General features: G+C 43.7%; 1 protein-coding gene across 3 annotated transcripts; it reads right to left on the bottom strand.

Moving 5' to 3' along the window:
* Positions 1-2,489: 2,489 nt before the first annotated feature.
* wnt5a (wingless-type MMTV integration site family, member 5a) lies at positions 2,490-14,326 on the bottom strand. 3 transcript variants are annotated; one of them, XM_079897736.1, is made up of 7 exons: positions 12,443-12,730; positions 12,343-12,357; positions 12,181-12,251; positions 11,000-11,097; positions 8,287-8,534; positions 4,901-5,193; positions 2,490-3,595 (listed from the first exon to the last, which is right to left on the bottom strand). In XM_079897736.1, exons 4-7 carry the CDS (start codon positions 11,086-11,088, stop codon positions 3,137-3,139), a joined length of 1,089 nt encoding a protein of 362 aa, XP_079753862.1. In that variant the 5' UTR covers positions 11,089-11,097; positions 12,181-12,251; positions 12,343-12,357; positions 12,443-12,730; the 3' UTR covers positions 2,490-3,136. The 3 variants fall into 3 exon arrangements, with proteins under 3 accessions (XP_079753862.1, XP_079753861.1, XP_079753863.1); XM_079897735.1 differs by lacking the exon at positions 12,343-12,357; XM_079897737.1 differs by lacking the exons at positions 12,181-12,251; positions 12,343-12,357; positions 12,443-12,730 and adding an exon at positions 14,202-14,326.
* Positions 14,327-14,951: the final 625 nt, after the last annotated feature.

Raw genomic sequence — 14,951 nt, 5'->3', positions numbered from 1 at the left:
GATCGCCCCCCGGTGGCTGATCCCAGTATAGCTCATAAACCCAGAGTCTCGATCGCCCCCCGGTGGCTGGTCCCAGTATAACTCATAAACCCAGAGTCTCGATCGCCCCCCAGTGGCTGGTCCCAGTATAGCTCATAAACCCAGAGACTCGATCGCTGGTCCCAGTATAGCTCATAAACCCAGAGTCTCGATCGCCCTCCGGTGGCTGGTCCCAGTATAGCTCATTAACCCAGAGTCTCGATCGCCCTCCGGTGGCTGATCCCAGTACAGCTCATAAACCTAGAGTCTCGATCGCCCTCCGGTGGCTGGTCCCAGTATAGCTCATAAACCAAGAGTCTCGATCGCCCCCCGGTGGCTGGTCCCAGTATAACTCATAAACCCAGAGTCTCGATCGCCCCCCGGTGGCTGATCCCAGTATAGCTCATAAACCCAGAGTCTCGATCGCCCCCCGGTGGCTGATCCCAGTATAGCTCATAAACCTAGAGTCTCGATCGCCCTCCGGTGGCTGGTCCCAGTATAACTCATAAACCCTGAGTCTCGATCGCCCCCCCGGTGGCTGGTCCCAGTATAACTCATAAACCCTGAGTCTCGATCGCCCTCCGGTGGCTGGTCCCAGTATAGCTCATAAACCCAGAGTCTCGATCGCCCCCCGGTGGCTGGTCCCAGTATAGCTCATAAACCCTGAGTCTGGATCGCCCCCCGGTGGCTGGTCCCAGTATAGCTCATAAACCCTGAGTCTGGATCGCCCCCCGGTGGCTGGTCCCAGTATAGCTCATAAACCCTGAGTCTGGATCGCCCCCCGGTGGCTGGTCCCAGTATAGCTCATAAACCCAGAGACTCGATCGTCCCCCGATGGCTGGTCCCAGTATAGCTCATAAACCCAGAGACTCGATCGTCCCCCGATGGCTGGTCCCAGTATAGCTCATAAACCCAGAGTCTCGATCGCCCTCCGGTGGCTGGTCCCAGTATAGCTCATAAACCCAGAGTCTCGATCGCCCTCCAGTGGCTGGTCCCAGTATAGCTCATAAACCCAGAGTCTCGATCGCCCCCCGGTGGCTGGTCCCAGTATAGCTCATTAACCCAGAGTCTCGATCGCCCCCCGGTGGCTGGTCCCAGTATAGCTCATAAACCCAGAGTCTCGATCGCCCTCCAGTGGCTGGTCCCAGTATAGCTCATAAACCCAGAGTCTCGATCGCCCCCCGGTGGCTGGTCCCAGTATAGCTCATTAACCCAGAGTCTCGATCGCCCTCCGGTGGCTGGTCCCAGTATAGCTCATAAACCCAGAGTCTCGATCGCCCTCCAGTGGCTGGTCCCAGTATAGCTCATAAACCCAGAGTCTCGATCGCCCCCCGGTGGCTGGTCCCAGTATAGCTCATTAACCCAGAGTCTCGATCGCCCCCCGGTGGCTGGTCCCAGTATAGCTCATAAACCCAGAGTCTCGATCGCCTCCCGGTGGCTGGTCCCAGTATAACTCATAAACCCTGAGTCTCGATCACCCTCCGGTGGCTGGTCCCAGTATAGCTCATAAACCCTGAGTCTCGATCACCCTCCGGTGGCTGGTCCCAGTATAGCTCATAAACCCTGAGTCTCGATCGCCTCCCGGTGGCTGGTCCCAGTATAGCTCATAAACCCAGAGTCTCGATCACCCCCCGGTGGCTGGTCCCAGTATAGCTCATAAACCCAGAGACTCGATCGCCCCCCGGTGGCTGGTCCCAGTATAGCTCATGAGCCCCGCCCTCCCCATGAAGTCTAATGGGACGTGAGACAAAGTAAACAATCAAATTATACTTAAAAAAAAATGTTTCCAAAGATATTTTATGTCATTTTAGGCAGTTTTTATCATGCTGATAAAAGTTCAAGTGTTCGTTTTCTTTTTAAATAAGTTTTGTTTTAGCAAGTTATTTGATGCTATAAAATGGGAGTGTGACGTCATGATTGACAGCTGTGATTGACAGCTTCTCTGAGTTAAGTAGTCGCTGAGGAACTAACAGACTTTTTTCAGGAGGAGATTGGAGCTTTAACTTTAACTTCTACATCTTTTTTCAGTCTATGGTGTGATGTCTGGTGCCGAGTTTATCCAGACAGCAACCTGGTAAAAATAATAATAATAATAATAATAATAATAATAATAATAATAATAAATGTAAATGTATAATTCTCTTCACAGGAAACGATTTGTCTGATTACACAATATGGGCCAAATGACATTATGACATTGTCTGAGCTGTAAAAGTAGGTTCATCTTGAAAGGAAAGTAAATCCAAGAGAAGGTAAACAAGTTACATCCATGTAACTTTAACTTTATAGCTTTCAAGAACTCAGTAATAACTACACCTGAAGCTGGAGTTGGAGTGGATGAACTGACGCAGGAGAGAGGAGAGGAGTTTCTTCCACTTACTCAGGTCTGCAACTAAATCATCAGATTAAATGAACAAGCTTCTCATGCAGTTTCATTACAAATATACTGGCAACGTGACAAACATACTTTACTCTTTTAATGACTTTATTTACAGGGACTGCACACATTTTTTTAGGTATTGTACAGAAATTATATTATTTACTGTAGAAAACTTAGTAGATGAATCACAGTGCATATGATTTGTTTGTTTTTTTTAGTTTGTTTTGTTTTGCTATCCAGTGAATTAGTGCAATACTTCTCAAACCTGTCCTGCCCCGTGTCCGAATATACCAAGTTCCATACTGTATAGTTTTTCCCCTCATGTGAAGCCCTCAAATGAATGGATAAACGCTGGGTCATGCCTTAAAGGGATAGTTCACCCAACAATGAAAATTACCCCAAGAGCCAGGACATTTTTTAATATAACTCTGATTGTATTCGTCTGAAATAAAAATGTCATTTACACCTAGGATGGCTTCAGGGTGAGTAAATCATGGACTAATTTTCATTTTTGGGTGAACTATCCCTTTAACGACTATTTTCAGTTAAAATCCATCCTAAAAAATTAGAAAATAACCATCTGAGAAAATAAATATAAAATGAAATCTGCAGTTTTTTTTAGATGTCCTGTACATAGTACTTGTAGTAAGAAAACAATCAGTCTTTGTCATAATGGTTTCAGCTCTATAAATATCATTTATTTAGCTTTCCCTCCTCATCCTCTTTGGCAGGCTCTCATTACTTGCAGACGAACTGGTCGACGGTGCGCGAACAGCGCTTGCATCTGACGTAGCAGCACCAGTGAAACTTGCAGTGGCAGCGCTCCACCAGTTGCACCTTATACTGGTCGTATCCTCGACCGCAGCACATGAGCGCGCAGCCGTCCATGCCCTCAGACGTCTTGTTGCAGAGCCGACCCTGAGTTCCCAGAGAGCCAGTGGTCTTGTTCCTTATGCAGTAATCCGGACTGGGCTCTATGTACACCAGGTCGTTGCTAGTAGGAGAGTTAAATTTAGAGTGAACTTGAACGAGTTTCCCACGGCTGTTCAGCTTCATGGCAGCGGCGCTGTCGTATTTCTCCTTCAGAGCGTCGCCAACCGTGCGGAAATCTGCGAGCTGCAACCAGCAGGTTTTAAGACTGCAGGAGCCGGACACGCCGTGACACTTACAGGAGACATGAGCGAGATCAGATGCTATCTGTGACAGAGAAACGGTTTATTAGCTAGAAAGAATCATGATGAAGTGAGATGCTAAGAATGCTGAGAGTTTGAATCAAGACCCAGATAGTGTTGCAACCAAGCGGCAACCTTCCTGTCTCTCTCTTGAATCCAACACTGAAGTGACTTAAACTGCAGTTCATCAACTGGCCACTAGAGACCGGCTGCAGAAGAGAGTCAATCCCATAAACCCCCATGTTAAAATGCCCAACTTTACAGCAGAAAAGAACATGTTTACAACCTGGTGTAAAAGTGGTTTTGGTCTATATAGCTAATTTTGCCCTTCATGAAAACTGTGAGGAGGGTGATTTTTTTTTTATAACTCATCCATTTAAATTATATAAAGCCTTAAAGTTCTGCATAATTAAGGGTGTGGCCACTTGAGTGACAGGTGGATTGCCGCTGTATAGACTATAAAATTATGGACGTAGTGTCCGTGACAGTCTATAGGATTGTTCGACTTGAACCGGCGCTGCACAGACCGATCGGTTTATGACATCAAAGTACCGTGAGAGTGATTGAAAAGCATACGGAGCCGCCTGCGTCTAATCGCTCTCGCGGTACTTTGATGTCATTCACCGATCGGTCTGTGCAGCGCCGGTTCAAGTCGAACAAGCCTTAGGAAAACTCCTCAGACAGTAACATAGTGCCGGCCCAGATCCGGCCCACACCTGGTACGCGTGGAATCCAAAGGTTGCAACCGTAGACTGTAAAAAAATATGGGCGTTTTTGAAGCTCAAAGTGGGCGGAGCCGGCCGTCGCCATCTTGGTCGCGCGTCACTCCCGGATAAATGAAAATGGGCAGCGAGGCGGATTAGCTGAGGTGACGTGACGCTAACAGACAGCAGACAAAAGGCTAGCAGTGACATCAGCGCAGTCCACCTGTCACTCAAGTGGCCACGCCCTTAATTATGCAGAACTTTAAGGTTTAATATAATTTAAACGGATGAATTATGAAAAAATTCACCCCCCTCACAGTCGTCATGAAGGGCAAAATTAGCTATATAGACCAAAACCATTTTAGTACCAGGCTGTAAACATGTGTTTTTCTGCTGTAAAGTTGGGCATTTTAACATGGGGGTTTATGGGATTGACTCTCTTTTGCAGCCGGTCTCTAGTGGCCAGGCGATGAGCTGCAGTTTAAGTCACTTCAGTGTTGGAGAGACAGGAAGGTTGCCGCTTGGGAGTTTTCAGTCTGCTTGTATCTATACAGTATCTAGTCACACGCAGGGTTTATTTTCACTTGGTAAGACACTTACTAAAGGATGGAAATTTGCTGTCTTACCCTCCGTCCCGCCTCGTTGTTATGAAGGTTCATCAGCAGTCTGGCACTTTCCACAGAGCCTTTAGCGAAGGTTTTTTCGCGTTCGCGGGCATCCACAAACTCCTTGCTGAAGCGGTATCCATAGTTGAGGTTGTCTCCGCATCCGCCCCACAGCCAGTCTCTCGGCAGATCCTTCGGTCTCGCGGCTCGACTGCATCCGCAGCTCGACAGCTCCCCCTCTCTGCAGGCTCGACTCACTGCGTTCACCACGCCGGCCGCGCTGATCGCGAACGTGAACGCCGTCTCTCGGCTCCCTGGGGAATTCAGTTAGCTTTGTTTATTTGCTTTTATTATGAGCAACAGTGGAACAACTAAATATTTTTCATTTATCTTATGAACACTGACCGAATCTGAAAGAATCTTTCCATTCCATTGATCATTTCCTTCAGATGTCAGAGTTTAAAAACATTCAACTTCAAACTAAACAGACAAATGTAGGTATGATATGCTTTTGTTTTAACTATAAAGGCATGTTTTGGACCATGTTTGGATGCATCACATACTGCAAAAAAGTTATCCAAAACTTCTTAAATCCAGATACTCAAATATCAAGAGGCAAAATGACTTAAAGGGATAGTTCACCAAAAAAAAAAAAAAAAAGTATGATTTTTGATTTACTCTCCCTCAAGTCATCCTAGGTGTATATGACATTCTTCTTTCAGACGAACACAATCAGAGTTATATTAAAAAACTTCCTGGCTCTTCCAAGCTTTATAATGGCAGTGAATGGATGTGTATTTTTTAAGTCCATCTATTCATAATTAAAGTGCTCCATGCGTTTCCGGGGGTTAATAAAGGCCTTCTGAAGCGAAGCCATGTGTTTGTGTAAGAAAAATATCCATATTTAAGACTTTATGGACTAAAATAACTAGATTCCGGCAGACGGCCGTACGCAAGTCGACTCGCGCCACAAGAGTAACACCTGGCGATGTATGACGTAGATGAAGGAGTAGCATAAGCTTTGAGCCTCTCGCGGTTCAGAAATAGAGCTGGGCAATAAACTCAAGCTCCTCTTCTCTTATATTGAAATCCTCCCACATTTCTCTTTAAAAATACTCGTTTTAGACTTATAATTCATGACCGGTGTTTTGTTTTGTTCTATTCTCTGCGCTTCCGCATTTGTCAATAAGTAATGCATCAGGTCAGAGGTCATGCGCCGAGTCAGAGGTCACTCTTTCGACGTAAATCGATGCGTACGGCCGTCTGTTGGAAGCTAGTTATTTTAGTTTTAAATATGGCTATTTTTCTGCTTCAGAGGGCCGTTATTAACCCCCAGAGCCTCGTGGAGCACTTTTATGATGGATAGATGCACTTTTTGGGCTTCAAAATCTCATCCTCCATTCACTCCCGATATAAAACTTGGAAGATCCAGGACATTTTTTTATATAACTCTGATTGTATTTCGTCTGAAAGAAGAAAGACATATACCCCTAGTATGATTTGAGGATGTGTAAATAATGGGCTAATTTTCATTTTGGGGTGAACTATTCCTTTTTCTGAAAAACAGAAACAGTTTTCCCCTTAAATTAGGCATGAGCACTTAATTTTTATATATTTTCCAGAAAACAGCTTGCGCCAGCGCAAACCCTCTTTTGGCCTTGAAAACTACTATCATGATTTAATTCAATCAAGTCTTGATTCACTCAGACTCGATTGGTTAAAGACTCGGACTCGAACCCAACACTACTATCATCCCGAGTTTCATGACAGATCTCTGTATTTCTGCTGCTCCCCAAAAACATCTTTCTACATTGACAGCAGACAAAATAACAACGTAGGCATGTATAAACATCACAAATACAAATTAACCTTATTATAGGAGATGACTTGCCAGTGGCTCTTGAAACGGACATACTGTATTTTACTGTATTCTGCTGCCTTTCAGAGTATACTCGCTTCTATGCTCGCTCCCTCTCGGAGTTGGACTGGCGTGATCAGTGTGACCAAGGCCGTAAATAGGGTTTTATAAATACAGAGGTCCCAAAAATTAGTTTGCTAGGGGGTCGGGGGGCATGACCTTTCTTTCCTAAAGTAATCAATGTTTTTGGACTAATATGTTCGTTTAATGGTTCAATTCTCACTCATAAAGATAGTCACTTGTCGCCAACTACTGGCTTAATGATGCAAGTTGCGCAAACACAGACAAGTGGAGTGATACAAACTCTCCCAGTGAAATCTCCCAGTGCTGATACTGGTGAAATATTCAATACACATTCGAGGTATAACATTTTTTTTATATATATATACAATAATAATGCCAATATATTGGTGCTTGTGTTGTTAAATGAGCTTATGGTTTCCACTGTCATTAGCAAAGAACATATGTACAGTATATCTGTGTTAAATACATAATGTTAATAATTCCATCCATCCATCTTCCTCCGCTCATCCGGGGCCGGGTCGCGGGGGCAGCAGTCTAAGCAGAGATGCCCAGACTTCCCTCTCTCTAGACACTTCCTCCAGCTCTTCCGGGGGGACGCCGAGGCGTTCCCAGGCCAGCCGGGAGACATAGTCTCTCCAGCGTGTCCTAGGTCTTCCCCGGGGTCTCCTCCCAGTGGGACGCGCCCGGAACACCCTCCCGGGAAGGCGTCCAGGAGGCATCCGGAACAGATGCCCGAGCCACCTCAGCTGACCCCTCTCGATGTGGAGGAGCAGCGGCTCTACTCTGAGCTCCTCCCGAGTGACCGAGCTTCTCACCCTATCTCTAAGGGATCGCCCGGCCACCCTGCGGAGAAAGCTCATTTCGGCCGCCTGTATCCCAAAGCTCATGACCATAGGTGAGAGTAGGAACGTAGATTGACCGGTAAATCTTCTTCACCACGACAGACCGGTACATTGACCGCATTACTGCAGAAGCTGCACCGATCCGCCTGTCAATCTCCCGTTCCATCCTTCCCTCATGTATAATGTTAATAATGTAAATCTCATTCTGGGCACAGTGTGCAATACTTGCTCTTCCTCTCTCATCTCCATCACCTTCTCTCTTTCTTCTTCTCTCAGTCTCTTTATCTTGACCTGTATATCTTTCCTAAAGCTGAGATTTGATTGATATAGGTAAGGCTAGTCTTTGCAAACTGATTATTTATGCCGCTCGTTTAAAGCTTATGTCGTAAAACAGCTTTTTAGTTTAGCAACTTGCATTTTATCTCACGCTGTATGACCGTAAACTGAACTGTGAAGCGCCGGAATTCGCATTCAGCAGCGAATCTGGTGTTTGAATTCTGATGTGCAAATCTTTGCGGCACAAAATTAGTTATTAGGCAATTATTGGTTGTTAAGCTTCATTATATACACTTGAGAAATTGGTTGGTATGGCCCTGCTCGTGACCGGTAGTGGATGTAAGTACCTGTGTGCAGGACTCTGCCGAACACTGAGGAGTTGTCCACTGTGCTGCAGTTCCAGCGGCGCTGGCTGAACTGGTGTTGGCACTCGCTGATGCCCGTCTGAGCGCCCGCTCCGATGAACTGCATGTGATCCTGGTACAGCTGGCAGAGCTTCCTCTGACCTGTGGACAGTCCTGTTAGCTGACTGCACAGCGGCTGACCTCCGATGATATACGCTTCTGGGATCAGGAGGGGGTTCATCGCCAGAGACCTGGAGATATACACGCATTCAGAGATGATGTATTTGATTATTGCATTAAGGCAAGACACCCCAGGTGAATAGGGTAAATAAAATAACTAATAGATAACCAGACAGCAAAATAGTGTCGGCCCAGATCCGGCCCACATCTGTGTTGAATCCACATGTACCAGATGTGGGCCGGATCTGAGCCGACGCTATGTTGATGTCTTTGTCTAACCATACTTCCCAAGTCGATTGATTACATGAAGAATTGCAAATATTTTTGTATTGCAAGTTTTCTGAAATGTTATGTTTAAATATGCAAATATTTGCATAAACTCCTAGAACAAAAACATTGGATGAAATCAGGTAAAAAAAAAAATTACATTAGTCAAAGGTTTTTGAAAAGGGGATTTTGGATTTCTCTTTTTATCACTCTTCCATGAATCAGAAAATACTGTCACCAGCCAAAAAAAAATTAATTCACAATTTTTTTTTAGGAATAAAATGTTTGTGGCAATCGAAAGCACCCGTCCAAAGCCTGTAAGTTCTTGTCCTCGCTTGTGGCCAAGGCTTTTACAGAGCTGTGGGCCAGACCGCTTTGCATGGCCATCCTGCAAGTGCACCAGGCCAAAGCGCTTAAACAACTGCACAAGGACAGTGCTGACCCGGGGCTTATGAAGGCCTGGGCCAGGTGATGTCCACTCTGGTGGTCCAGGAACACCACCTATGGCTTAACCTGGTGGATATGAGGGAGTCTGAGCGAACCCGGTTCCTCAACTCCCTGATCTCCCAGGCGGGCCTCTTCGGTGGTGTGGTCGAGGACTTTGCCCAGCAGTTCTTGGACGCCCAGAATTAGTCTGAGGCGATCAAACATATTCTACCCCGGCGACCCACTGCTGCTTTCACACCGCCGCCGGCTCAGAGGCCGTAGCATAGAGACGGTCGCAGGAAGGCGGTGCAGCCCCTCTCCGCCCATAAGCCTGTCAAGCATCAGGAAAAGCGGCGATCCTGAGACGGGCAACCCAGAGCTAGAGTTTAATGTTCTTCAGGAGCTGGTTGCAGGACCACTCCATCCCCCGGAGGAGGGCCGTGGGAGAATCCTTTGTTCTCCTCTTTTTCTTCTGCCCAATTTGTCAAAGAAAGAGCTAACTCTTCCTCCGGGTCCCAAGAGGGCGCGGGTGACAGTGGGCGACGAAACACCTCGCCGCTCTCATCCCCCTCTTTCCCTGTCGCCAGCTCTCATTCAGAGGCGGCCCAAAGAGAACGCGGTGCCTTCTCACGCCCCCTCTGCCAATCCGTGGAACCAGACCCCGCCCTCACCACGGGGCGCTGCGCCCTCATGCCAGGGCGTCTGTTCCACCTCGCTGCCCCACAGTTCCTCTGACCCCGCTGGTTCAGTTCCTGGGAGCCTGGCCATTGGCTCGTTTGGTACCACTCGAAAGGTGATTGGGCTCTCGGACGAGACCCCATTCGTCAGTCGTTCAGACGTTAGATGCAGGTGGATAGCGTGAGCCATGATTGATTAAAGTCCCCTGTATCAATAACTTTATCCCTTAAAACTCAACTCACCAAAATGACAAATTTAAGCATTTTTTCCTTGAAAAAAAATTGTTATGCCTTAAAATATCTTGAATGTAACTCGACACCCTTGCCTCATTTAGTATGCGCAGTTCTATGAATATGCAAATGAGCCCCGCCTCCACTCACTCAGCTCAGAGATCCACTGGTTGACGATCACACGTTGATCTGATTGGTTACAAGGTAGTTTGTGACGTCAGAAACACCAGCGATTTCAAAGCGTGTTTTTGAGACTGTCTTTGGTTCACTGCAGTTTTAAGGAGGAAATACTCAGCAATGCTGTCGACTTATGAACTTACACATGGTTTGTCTTAAAGCAGATTAAAAACACCACATAGACACATAAACTACATTAAAAGCTGGATTTTCACCACAGGGGATGTGTTAGAATGAAAATTAGCAGAGTGTGATTAAGTGCAGTGCAGTTTGTGCGTCTCTCAGAAATCGGTTCTGAGAGTTTATCACGGGTAAAATACTGCATCATACACATTTTCTACTATTTGATACTATTATTTTAAATGTTTAAAATCTTCCAAGAGAGATACACGATATGATGCTTCACTCATTCCCAGAATAGTGATTAAAAAGGCAAGTTTATTTAGTGCATTTCATGGAAATTCAAAAATTGAACAAGAAAGAGACAGTAAATAAAATATTAACAATAAAATGTGAACCATCTAATTCTTGCAATATTTTTGAGATGATAATATCAGGACTTTTTGTCTCTTGACCACTAGAGTCAAAGCATGTGTTCTTGAGAATTCCATCATTGTTGCTAAATACAGTAGTCAACATTTGAAGTGGATCAAAAAAGTTCATCAAAGACAAGAACGGGTATTGTTCAAAGGTAATGTATAACTTTGATGAACGGTTTTGATCCACTACTGTACAATGACCTGTGTTTTGTCACGTACCACCACGAGTTGGCGTCCACAAGCACAATAAAGCAGGCGGAGAAGGTCACGGCGACCGAGACTGAGCACATCAACTCCAGCTTCACCATCACTCCAGCCTGGAGAAACAAGAGCCACATCTCACACACAGAGCTCAGTGTGAATACACACGTGTGTGTGTGCGAAATGAAGAAAAGAGAGTTAGAGATTATAACTGCATGCCATTTTGATTCCAGTTATGTGTGAAAGTGTAAAAACCAACTATGTAAAATATTCTATATCATCTGTCTGCATAATCTACAAAACCTGTCTCATATTTAGAAGATCAGTGTAGAGACATAAACCTCAGAAGATAGCTGTTACACACACACACACACACACACACACGTCTGAACTGCATTCTCATATATGAAATGCACAATTGAAAATGCAGAGTATGAATGTATATATTAGGTACAATTTAACTAATGAAGCCCACTTAGATAAGCATAATGTGTTGTTCATAATAATATACATTATAATAATGTAAATCTTCTAATAGTTATATTTAGCTGGAAATGTTTATACGGTATTATATAAATAACTTGAAAAAAATATATCCTAATGTTAATGGTAAAACACTGTAAAAAAGCGTTTAAAAAAACGTTTAATTGGTTACTGTTAAAGATTTCTGTTTAAAAGATATAAGCCAATATTTGTTTGGGGATTTGGCCCATAATGATGTACATGGATATTTAATATATAATATCCAGTATAAATCACTGCAGCGCTCGATCTGTCCATGTTTGTCAGAGGAAAAAAAAAAAGATTTTAAATGTAAAACCTAAAATCTTAATGTAAATGTTAAAGCTGTCAATACATATATAAAATGTAAGAATTCAAATATAATTGTAAATGTAGATGTAAATCTCATTTACAAGCCAATGTATTCCTAGAAAAGTTCTCTAAAAGCAAATAATATAATGATTATTCCTTCAAGGATTCGATCAATCAAAATCTCGTTAGAATAAAGATTTAAAATACATGAATTAATGATGACACTGTCAAACTAAAACCGCAAGATGGAGCCAGATAGATAGATAGATAGATAGATAGATAGATAGATAGATAGATAGATAGATAGATAGATAGATAGATAGATAGATAGATAGATAGATAGATAGATAGATAGATAGATAGATAGATAGATAGATAGATCTTACACTTTGTCCAAGATGGAACTTCGGTTTAGTTTTATCCCCGTGTTATCCTCAGTCTCAGGAAAAGCTCCGCTCTGGGAAGATTGGTTGATAAAAATGCAATCCCAGTGAGTGTTTCTCGAAGATTTTCATAAATGCTCCCAATGCTGCTGAAGATATGTCTACCTTTCTCCCCAAGACCTATTCAAAAAATTACTACGTTTAGGCGGGAAAAAAGTAAATCCAAATATCTGCATGCTACAAAAAAGAAAAAAGAAATATTCACTCAGGTAATGTCGCCGATGTTATTCCAGAAGAGCGAAAATCTTCGCGATTGATTCTCATCGAACAGCCTAAAAATATTGACTCTTCATCTGGTGTATAAGATGCTCATAAATCCGCATAATCACACAGGCTCCGTGCGTTACGCATGTTAAACAGCTGTTAAGAGTAAATGTCCAGTTTGAGTCTGTGTTCAGAGTCTGATGAAGAGATGATGAAGTGATGAAGTGTACTCGAGCTGTTCATGTTCACACTGCCTAAACTCCGCCTGTGACTCTCACACACTCACAAACTAGAGGAACAGAGTCTGTCCGACTGATCATTCGGCTCTTCTTTAAATAATAACATTTATTGCTATGCATTTAAAACGTGTTTAATATGCTATATCCAGTGCGTTTCGACGTCATTACCGAGACATAACCTGATTCATTAATAAAGTCTTGCAAACGTGTTTTTTCCTACTGGCACACTGATCAATATAGTCTGTTTTAAAACGTTTCTATTATTTTAAAATAGTATTTGTTTTATTATAGAATTAATTCATTTTAGTAATACATTAGTGCTTGTTCATTAAGGTATATTACAGATCACATGTAAGTTGGAACAGTTTATTAAAATAACTTGAATTACAAATTTAATAGGAATTAATATAAACAATCAATTAGGGCAGCATGTGTGTGTCTAAACTGAACACACTAATAATGATGATCCCAAGCAACACTGAAGTTAATAAAAGATTCATGAAATCAATACAAATATTTCCAATGAATATTACACAATCAAAAGCTACTTCCTTCAAAAGCCCGCTTCGTTCACTCACAGACACTGATAATACACTGTTGCTGGAAAAACACCAAGAAAACTTCATTGAAAAGCATCTTCATATTCAACCCTGAACCTCCAAACCTTAAACACCCCATAACGACAGAGTCTCCTGTTTCCCACGTGTCTGATGTCCATTATCAGGCCCGCGTGTGTGGGATAACGGGGAGTCTCTTCCCGTGGTGTTCCCATGTCAAGCCCAAAAGATCCCGAGGAACGACTGAGCGGATAGAGCAGAAACACACTTTTGTGTAGCATCACCTCGCTTACTTGACAATGATCATCAATGACAATAAACAAGCCCTTCTGAAGAAAGAAGGGAAGAAAGTGTTTTTCGTTTTATGGCGTGCGTGTAATTTCCCAGAACACACACATCTAAACGAGGACATTTACACAAACACTTCAGAACAAACTCCATCCTCAGGGAATGTTTTAATAGAAGCTCTTCTCCTGCGTCTCTCCATGTTATCGCTGTTTACAACGGCTTACACACACAATCCTTACTGTCACACACTTTCTGATACCTCACACTCAAACGCCAGAAACACACTCCAAATCTGCAGAATCATACACTCATTCTCGGCCTTCGACTCAGTTTTCAATGTCATAAAACACTTTTTTGTAAACCACAACACACACTTCTCTATGAAACACACACAAATCTAACAGTAAGTCTCTTGATTTCCTCTTTCAAACACAACCAATCAAAACACAGTAATTCATCAGAGCCTCACACACACACACACTCACTGACTCACACACTCCTCACATGTGCAAACACTCTTTACTGAACACCAACCAACATACCTAGGGACAGGTGTTGCGAATCAGCCATGGCTATAAACACTGTGATACAGGCATTGGATTGTTCTTTATGTAATAATCTATGTTTTTTGTATCTGTCCCTATTCAAATAAACAATAAATAAATAAAATAAATACCTGTCAAGTTTTGGATTTGAAAATAAGGGAAATGTTCCGGCGCCCACCGCGAGCACGCTCCAGTATCCCTGCCATCTGAAGACAGGTGTACAAGAAAGCTGAAATCACCACTTATAAACTACAGTCGGCTTCATGCACAGCTGCACCACTCCCTGAACTTCAGCCAGCTCCTTTGTTTCCTGTCTGCCATTATTGGACAAACTGATTAATCCAGGTGTGTCTGATTGCTGTTGTTGTGACGACTGAGGTCAGGCACACCTGGATTAATCAGTTTGTCCAATAATGGCAGACAGGAAACAAAGGATCTGGCTGAAGTTCAGGGAGTAGTGCAGCTGTGCATGAAGCCGATGATAGGCCTACCTTTGTTGACACTGACCCTGACTGACCTCACACACTACCCTCGCGGCCTACAGCACCTGTGGAAGGTGGCAGTTATCGCGAGGCTGGTGACAGAGCTCAGATTGGGAATGTTTTTTGTTTTTTTTTACTCCGTCCGGGCCCGGGGTATTATTATTTTTTAATAACGCAGGTTAAAATACGGGAGATTTACGGGAAAATACTAATACGGGAGGACGGTGGGAAAGAAGGGTAAAATACGGGACTTTCCCGGCCAAAACGGGATACTTGACAGGTATGCCAACCAATCACGGCTTCAGAATAGGCCTATAAAAGGTCAATACTGTGTAATAATGCACTTGATGGCTGCTCTGTCAAGTCGTCGGTTAGGAACCTGGGTGTGCTCTTTGATAC

The sequence above is a fragment of the Squalius cephalus genome (genome assembly GCF_949319135.1).
Source record: "Squalius cephalus genome assembly, chromosome: 16".
NCBI lineage: Eukaryota > Metazoa > Chordata > Actinopteri > Cypriniformes > Leuciscidae > Squalius > Squalius cephalus.
Note: the sequence above shows the minus strand (reverse complement) of the source record. Positions and strands in the feature narration are given on the sequence as shown.

What these genes read in the sequence shown, in the direction of transcription:
- wnt5a (XM_079897737.1), bottom strand. Translation starts at nt 11,088, where the DNA reads ATGGTGAAGCTGGAGTTGATGTGCTCAGTCTCGGTCGCCGTGACCTTC. An exon ending in GTGGACGCCAACTCGTGGTG is followed by an intron (nt 8,535 to 10,999) that starts GTACGTGACAAA and finishes GTATATCTCCAG; the next exon opens with GTCTCTGGCGATGAACCCCC. An exon ending in ACAACGAGGCGGGACGGAGG is followed by an intron (nt 3,596 to 4,900) that starts GTAAGACAGCAA and finishes TCTCTGTCACAG; the next exon opens with ATAGCATCTGATCTCGCTCA.